This window comes from Oncorhynchus clarkii, chromosome 12, assembly GCF_045791955.1.
Source record: "Oncorhynchus clarkii lewisi isolate Uvic-CL-2024 chromosome 12, UVic_Ocla_1.0, whole genome shotgun sequence".
NCBI classification, from domain to species: Eukaryota; Metazoa; Chordata; class Actinopteri; order Salmoniformes; family Salmonidae; genus Oncorhynchus; species Oncorhynchus clarkii.
Window position 1 is genome coordinate 72,366,488 of NC_092158.1, and position 9,125 is coordinate 72,375,612.

At 41.2% G+C, this 9,125-nt stretch overlaps 1 protein-coding gene across 2 annotated transcripts in view; it reads right to left on the bottom strand.

Moving 5' to 3' along the window:
- Positions 1-8,893, bottom strand: part of LOC139421207 (protein tweety homolog 3-like) — a 64,883-nt gene extending 55,990 nt beyond the window's left edge. Inside the window, exon 1 of one of the 2 annotated variants that reach the window (XM_071171869.1) lies at positions 7,802-8,893. In XM_071171869.1, the coding sequence (XP_071027970.1) occupies positions 7,802-7,927 (126 nt within the window). In that variant the 5' untranslated portion in view covers positions 7,928-8,893. The remainder of the gene's footprint in view (positions 1-7,801) is intronic. The other variant, XM_071171870.1, reaches the window with a different exon arrangement.
- Between the last annotated feature and the right edge of the window lie 232 nt (positions 8,894-9,125).

The window sequence follows — 9,125 nt, forward strand, 5'->3', positions numbered from 1 at the left end:
GGCTGTTTACTTTGGGAACTTTATTTTTCCAAACATAAAAATAGTGCCCCCTAGCTTCATTAAGTTTGCTGAAAATAAACACAGTTGACAGTGAGAAGATGTCTTTTTTTTGCTGAGTTTATGTATAAAAGACTGATTTGGCATTGTTGTCTTGTTGCTTATGGGGGTTTTTATGTCACAGGAAACCTAAAGTTAATTGACCACTGCTCCATGTCAGCCAGAACCAACCCATTAAGCTGCACCACAATTGAGTGCATTACAATGTACTCTCACAAGCTTTTCAGATTTTAACATGTGTTCGAATTTGCACCGTACATTTTAGATCAGTGTTTCCCCAACTCTGGTTCACGAGTAACCCCCACATCACACATTTTTGTTGTAGCCGCTGACAACAACACCTGACAGGCAACCACTGATGCAGGTAAAATGTGATGGTTTTGCAATAGACAGGTCATGAATTATATAACAGAGAGGTCATGGATTCTATGGAGACATTGTCTAGGGTTAGGGAGAAGCTAATGACATTGTCATGGTTTTCATGTCTTTGTAGACTTGATGAAAGTAACACCATGTCACTCTTTCCTGTAATACTTGTTACTGTCATTGTGCATACTTTGTAATCTTATTTTCAGGGAAGGTAGACAACAGGTAGGCTTAGTGTGTAAATCTTATGCGGAAGTGAGAAAATTGCTGATTGGGGTTTCATTTCTTCTCAGGCACACCCAGGTATATTATGGTTCTCCCCCCCAAAAAACAAAGCCTGGGTTGCTCCAAACATTTACGACCCAACAAAATAGACTTTCCGGATGGACCTGGTAGAGCTGTGCTGAAAAGACGGGAGGACAAGACAGCGGTGTACAAGGACCCGCTCTCCAATGTTCAACTTCCAACACGACCACCCAAGAACATATCTGGTGTTCCAAGACCAGACAAGGCCCAGATTGTAGCTGATTCTGACTCCTGCTCTTACTTATAAATATTACTCAACAAATTAAGAAATACCAGGTTGGAGAGGACCTGTCACATTTTTGTATTGACACAACAATAACAAGTCAAAATAATGATATATGCCTACCTCGTCCGTGTCTGTTGGCTTTTCTGCATATAACATTTTCTAATACAGATCCTATTTCGATGCACAAATCCATTCAAGCGAAGTCCGATGTGTTCTCAAACCTTTCCCGAAATAGTCACATAATGCCACAAACCCTGCTGCTGCAGTCATTCAATGGCAGTGGCATATGTTCTTCAAAGAGAGGACGCTGTAATGAGAGAAATAATGTAGCCTAAGCTACTGAAAACAGACCGTTTACAAGATTAAATCAAGACAGGAGCGTTTGACTCTTATTAAGGAGATGGAGTCCAGACAGGCTTCTTTAGGAAACTTTCTGAATGGACATATAGGCCTATAGAGAGAATCAGCGTACTCACAACCCCGTAAAAGCACCCGTCAATCAAAGCCACTAGCGTATGTCAGATACAAGAGCAAGTATTTCTCCTTTCCTTAAAACGTATTAAAAAACCTAGGCCTACCTTTACTTTCTGGAAAGCAGAGTATAAGATAATTAATTGACAATTAGCGTATGAACGGTGACATCTCTGCTATAGTATGAAGATAAAAATTGACCATCATTAAAATAGAAACGAATCCATGCAACATGTCCATAGCCTATTTATCAGCGATGCTGATTATCAAGGGGGAGAGTGTTGGAAAGAGTTTTTAAATACTGTGAGGAACTACTATAAATTTGAATGGATGTAAAAAATGTATTTAAAAAAAAAAAACGGACTTCGTTGACTTACTGTCTGAGGTGAAGAAAAACTGAGAAGCCCAGCTGGCCACTTTCCTACATTTTACATTTGCGAGAAGCAAGCCAGGTACTTCTATGCGTGCTCTGTCAACATTAACAGGACAGAGAAACCAGACACATGCTCATATGGAGCATGTAAAATATGTTAGGAAATAAACCAAAAGTTGTTTCTCACAAGCAAAGGAGGTTTTGAAATCTGCAAACAACTTTTCCACTCTGAGAATGAGAGCAGTAAATTAATGATTAAATGAATTAACATAAATTAATGGTAAATTGCCTGTTTTACAAACGGTGGGTTACACAGACATTCATAAAATAGTGAATTGCAGGCCGACACCGTATAGCCTAGGCTACTATTCTACTTTGCGAGTATAGGAGAGCGGCATTTTTTTTATGTTCCGCCTAGGGCGGCATATCGGCCAGGACCGGTGCTGACCACCGTTGATTAGTCTATAAATTAAGAAAATATTCCATATCAAACTATACAATGCTAAGTTGGAGAGGATTGGTGCATTCATTGTCCATTTGACACAACATTAGGCACATGTCGTGGGGACCAGATGTTGGAGAAGCCTTAAGGGCAGTCAGTAGCAGGCAGCAAGATCAAGTGCAAAATAGTGTCCAGCTTAGTAGCAGTGAAAGGAAATCCCCTTTGAATGACAAAATCCAATGAAAATGCACATAACCTACTAAAAAGGTATTTACAAAATGAACAGACTTAAAATACAGGTTTGAATATGAATCAAAAACCTAAGCCTCAAATCAGGCCTACCCTGCCAAACCAACTATAGCAGGTTGGGGTATACCAGACTATGGACAGCCGCCCCATACAGCGCACATGGCAGAGCTACAACATAACTGAAGCTCACAGGTGAAACAGGTACCTTTATACCTATGGCCCCTCCCTATGAACCATACCATTAACCCAAATATGGCATACGAAATCATGTAACAGACCTCCTCATTATACATACATTAACATATTCTGTCTAAATAATATGCGGGAATACTTTCCATTAATGAATACACAATTCATAACAATAGTTCTGCAGGCCAACAGGAGGCAAAACATATTACTTATGGAGCTGCGCTCCCATTATGCACAGAGAAAACCGACAAGACATGGAGTTCCGAGACACGCACAACCTGAAAACACAGGACGCATTACAATATGGAAATAAACAAACATTCCAACCACTGGGAGGATTGCAAAATGGTAAATTACTGCAATTAAATATGAAACTGAAATGAGACAATGCAATGAGACCAAACGTTTCCGCGACACATAATTATTAGCCTTGCGCACAGTAAATACCATGACACTGGCAAAAGAGGAAGCAACAGTATATACATTTAGAAGAAATGAATTACTAGATATACGTGGAAACATGAACGCCCTAAACAATTTATAAGGGGAAATAAATGATGCTCGTTCGTGACGAGATCAACTAAATCAGCTTCCTCAGAGCCAGAACAACCTTGTTGACTGCTGTCAAATTAGGAGTGAATGGTCAGACACATCCAAACGTTTTTTAAAAAGATCGATTTATATAATTACTAGCAAGCAATGAAAACATGTTTTGTTTAAAAGAAAGTCCACACATAAAACATGATTTTTACTAGTGCCATAGTCTATAGCGCTCTACACCCCCGCGCATCTAACAATCTGCTGCAGCACATAAGAACATTTAGACAGAGGAGATGTATACTGAACAAATATAAATGCAACAATTTCAAAGATTTTACTGAATTACAGTACATATAAAGAAATCAGTCGTTTAAAATCAAATAATTAGGCCCTAATCTATGGATTTCACATCTGTATTCCCAGTAATCTTTGTTGGTCAGATACCAAGAAAAAAAAAAAGGTGGGTGCTTGGATCAGAAAACCAGTCAGTACCTGGTGTGATGACCATTTGCCTCATGCAGCACGACACATCTCCTTTCGCATAGAGTTGACCAGGCTGTTGATTGTGACCTGTGGAATGCTGTCCCAATCCTCTTCAACAGCTGTTGCCATTGAAGTTGCTGGATATTGGCGGGAACTGGAACACAATGTCATACACGTCGATCCAGAGTAGAGGTCGACCGATTAATCGGAATGGCCGATTAATTAGGGCCGATAAGTTGCTAGCTAGCATTAAACTTATAAAAAACAATCAATCATAATCACTAGTTGATGATATTACTAGATATTATCTAGCGTGTCCTGCGTTGCATATAATCTGACTGAGCATACAAATATCTAAGTATCTGACTGAGCGGTGGTAGGCAGAAGCAGGCGCGTAAACATTCATTCAAACAGAACTTTAGTGCGTTTTGCCAGTAGCTCTTCGTTGTGCGTCAAGCCTTGCGCTGTTTATGACTTCAAGCCTATCAACTCCCAAGATGAAGCTGGTGTAACTGAAGTGAAATGGCTAGCTAGTTAACGCACGCTAACTGGAGGGACGGAAGCTATACTGTTACACTGGCAATACTCAAGTGCCTATAAGAACATCCAATAGTCAAAGGTTAATGAAATACAAACGGTATAGAGGGAAATAGTCCTATAATTCCTATAATAACTACAACCTAAAACTTCTTACCTGGGAATATTGAAGATTTATGTTAAAAGGAACCACCAGCTTTCATATGTTCTCATGTTCTGAGCAAGGAACTGAAACGTTAGCTTTCTTACATAGCACATATTGCACTTTTACTTTCTTCAACACTTTGTTTTTGCATTATTTAAACCAAATTGAACATGTTTCATTATTTACTTGAGGCTAAATTGATTTTATTGATGTATTATATTAAGTTAAAATAAGTGTTCATTCAGTATTGTTGTCATTGTCATTATTACAAATAAAATACAAATTGGTCGATTAATCGGTATCGGCTTTTTTTGGTCCTCCAATAATCAGTATCGCCGTTGAAAAATCATAAATCGGTCGACCTCTAATCCAGAGCATGGGTGACATGTCTGGTGAGTATGCAGGCCAGAACTGGGGACATTTTCAGCTTTCAGGAATTGTGTACAGATCCTTTCGACATGGGGCCGTGCATTATCATGCTGAAACATAAGGTGATGGCGGCAGAAGAATGGAACGACAATGGGCCTCAGGATCCCGTCAAGGTGCACCTGTGTAATGATCATGCTGTTTAATCAGCTTCTTGATATGCCACACCTGTCAGGTTGATGGATGATCTTGGCAAAGGAGAAATGCTCACTAACAGGGATGTAAAACAAATTTGTGGACAGAATTAGAGAGAAATAAGCTTTTTGTGCATATGATGAATTGAACAGGTGCCCCTTGTGCTTGGGAAAATAAAGGGCCACTCTAAAATGTGCAGTTTTGTCACATAACACAATGCCACACAGCTCAAGTTTTGAGGGAGGGTGCAATTGGCATGCTGACTACAGGAATGTCCACCAGAGCTGTTGACAGAGAATTTAATGTTTATTTCTCTACCATAAGCTACCTCCAACATTGTTTTAGAGAATTTGGCCGTATGTCCAACCGGCTTCACAACCACACATCCAACCGGCCTCACAACCGCAGACCACGTGTAACCACGACAGCCCAGGACCTCCAAATCCAGCTTCTTCCCCTGCGGGATCATCTGAGACCAGCCACCCAAACAAACAGCTGATGAAACTGAGGAGTGTTTCTGTCTTTAATAGAGTCCCTTTGTGGGTAAAAACTCTTTCTGATTGATTGGCCACCCATGGCTACGCTGCTGCCTAGTCATGTGAAATCCATAGATTAGGGCCAAATGTATTTATTTCAATTGACTGATTTTCTTATATGAACTGTAACTTAGTAAACATTTTGACATGTTTATATTGTTGTTCAGTATAGATTTTCCAAAGCTGGTATAAGCAGGTCCAACTCCGTGCAGCAAAGACACCACCGCCTTCAGCGGTATACCACCAGTTCCCAGAGGTCCTCAGTCCCATCTCAGCTGCTGGTTGAATATCTGCCTGAGCCCCTGCCTGCTCCGTCTCACCCTCCCCTTTCTCGATCATCCTCAATCTGTTGAAGATCTTCGTCTGTGTATGCCACTTCAAATAAAAAAGGCTCGCCTGCAAATTCAAACATTTCCTCATATTTTCTTGTCAGACGTGTTGGTAGCATAGTAAAAAACAACAAATCTTGGTTGGTAGATTAGCGACCAGCAGCTAGCTAGCAGCTCTGCGTTTACAGTGGACACGTTGTTGTGGACTGGCTAGTGTGTTTATGAAACACGCCCCTTAACTTATAGGTGTGCAGTAGTCACTGAGGTTTAGGCAGAAGCGAGGGGAACAAGGAGGTAAACGCATGCACGCCAATATGTGCATGCTAGAAATTATCGCTCATGTTAAAAAAATATATTATAAAGTTGTGGATAAAGTTCAGTATGACAAAATGTCATGTGTACAACATCTAAAGACCTGCATCAGGATACTGAGAGCTTTGGCGTTTGTAGGACGTATTTGGAGCATCAGCTCGGGAAGTTGCTGGTGGGATAAGTTTCTCAAAATCAAGTGAAATTGCAAATAAAACTGTCTGGAACCTTCATTAACATTCCATTTACATAAAAAAAAATACAGATTATGGTTCTAAATAGTGAAATTCTTCTTTAAGATGAACTTTAAGTCACTCTGGATAAGAGCGTTTGCTAAGTGACTAAAATGTCAAAATCGGGCAGCCAGATGACCTTGGGGATCACAACCTAAGGTCAAAGGTCATACATCAAGCTCTTAATGACCTATTGATGCCGGGCTCTGTCTCCTGAGGAACAGAGTTAGTGTGACAAGAATGCAGAAAAGAATGCAAATAATGCCTAACAGACTAATCATCAGCGAACACATGGCACATTACAGACATGACTGAGTCGCATTCACACTGACATGGCCCACAGCTTCCTTTGGTTAGGACAGAGTCATCTCAAGAAATTTGAGAAATAACTTCTGTAGGTCGGGGATAGTAAATTCAATTCCATCAGTATGACTTAATCTGGGGTTATCTTGAGACGTGTAGGCTGGATGAAGTGTTGGGTCAGCAGGCCCACGGCCCAGTATTAAGTCTGATAACTGACAGGTTATCTTGGTCCTAGAAGCTGTGAATGAGCAGCTCTGGCAATCTCCCTTTCCCTTCTCCCTGAGCACTCAACAGACAGTCACACACAGTGCCAGGAGACACAGCCCTTTTTTTGAGCCTGTTGTGACAACTGTCGTTGTGATACCCACAGCAGCTGACAGGGAAGGGGAAGCCATCTGTTAATCTCATCCTCCTCCATACACTTTGGAGGCAGACAAGCTCATTTTGGAAATCCCCATTTTAGCTAACTTAAAATGTCCATAGTTTGTTTGCTGTTGCACAGGCCAAAGCCATAACGGCCACACAGTAAATGGGCATTATGCTCCCCCTCACAGAAACTAAATTAGGAGAACCAGACCTAGCTGAATAGCTATGATTATGCTGCAATTTATGAAATATGGGATCCCTGTTATAACTCGGTTTAAAGACCACTGTCTTTAATCCACCTCCACCCATCCCTCAAATCCATACATGTCATGTCTTGTCAGAAGGTAACAGTGGCTGTTTCTGCAATGGGAAATCAACCTGACAACAGTTTGAGAAATATAGCCTGCAAAAGTAGTTGTCAGTCACCCCTCCAGTCTCAGTAGGGACTAGGTCTATGTACTGTACCACGCCTAGGGAACCACAGTTAATAAGGAGTCTTGAGTACTCTTGCAAAGGCTCTGCACCAAACAAGTTTAATAGGAATTGTCAATGCACCGGGGTATAACATTGCATTGGTCTGTGCTGATGCCTGCCCCATTTGTTAAACTCCCCAAAATCCTCAATCAATTGCATCATCCCAGAATATTATCATACATCAAACAACAGCAACCCACTGGCAACTCCTTTGTTTACAAAGGTATAATGTTTGACAGACATTTATTGCTTCTGATTCACAAGACACACATACACAGTTCAAGTAAGTGTATGTCATAAAGTTACCTGTTGATATGACGAGTCCTCCGGGCGAAAATCGCTGCTCGTCTGTTCGAATTGAAGGTTGAAATGAGGGAGTCGGTGTAGCAGGTTGACCCACCACGGCGGTGAGTAGTTGACAACCGCTGCCATGGTATGAGGGCTGTGGACGCTTTAGGGAAACTGTGATCGGTGTGGTCAGTCAAAAATGAAATAATGGACTGAGCCCGCGTCATAAAGTTATTGTTAGCAAGCGGCCCAGCAAAAACAAAGAGATTTCTATGTCCTAAAGCAGAACGTCAGACCTAATGCATTGTGGTCCAACGTTAAACTGTACCTGAGATATCGGTTGTCACTTCTTCCCTACGGTACTAACAAACGTGTAGCTAACTATATCCACTGTCATATAACACTACCATGTTCACTTCTGTCATGTGTAATACTAAACTGTGTCAAAAAATCTGAAGGAGGAATAGGCTACCCAGTCAACTAACGTTAACTTCACGAACACCCCCACGCAGATGACAGTCCATCCACCGTATTGTAGTTGCCTGTCCGTCTGGTTAACTACTGTACAGGTGACGTAACGTTATTTTGCTAACGGGATAGCTTCCCAACTCAACATGCAAGTAACCTTAGCTAGCTAGCCGGCTAACTATTGTTGTTGAGCAATTCTACAGAACGCATCCATTCCATTCAAATACTTTCGTAAGAAAAAATGCGTAGCTAAAACATTTGATTTGATTCTCAATAATTCATTCTGGATTATAATTTGAATGTCCTTTCCTCGTTATCAGTCATAGCCAGTTGATTGTTACTCGTGTTCCAATGTATCAAGTTAGCAGCAGGCTAGTTGGCTTGCTAACTAGCCTAGCGAATATATCCGTGCTCCTTCCGTGGTTGCTCCAGTTCCATTTGCGCCCTTTGTCTTTTCTTCAATTTTCCTAAATGCCTTGATTGCGACCAAGTCTTTTACTGTATTGCAAAGTAGTTTAAAGTGGACAATTCCCGTTCATTCACTAAAGATAAACAACAATTCGGTGAACTGTTCAGGGGACTACGACGCTGCAACCTCGACACCATCCGATGCAGATTTGCAGTCCCGCTCGCACCCACAACAACCCCACTACTCACGCAGCGCCGCTGTCTCGTTGCAAATGATTTGTGTGTAGTGGCCTCCGGTGGCGAGATTGTGAAGCTACACACACCCAGGCATATTTTGAGTAAGAGCGAGTTATCAAGTCGACCTGCTGCGTAAACGGATAAATGAACAAACTATTGGGCTCTATCCTGTAACTCATTATGACACATACTGTACAATAACAACATTTTTGTAATTATCAATTTAGGG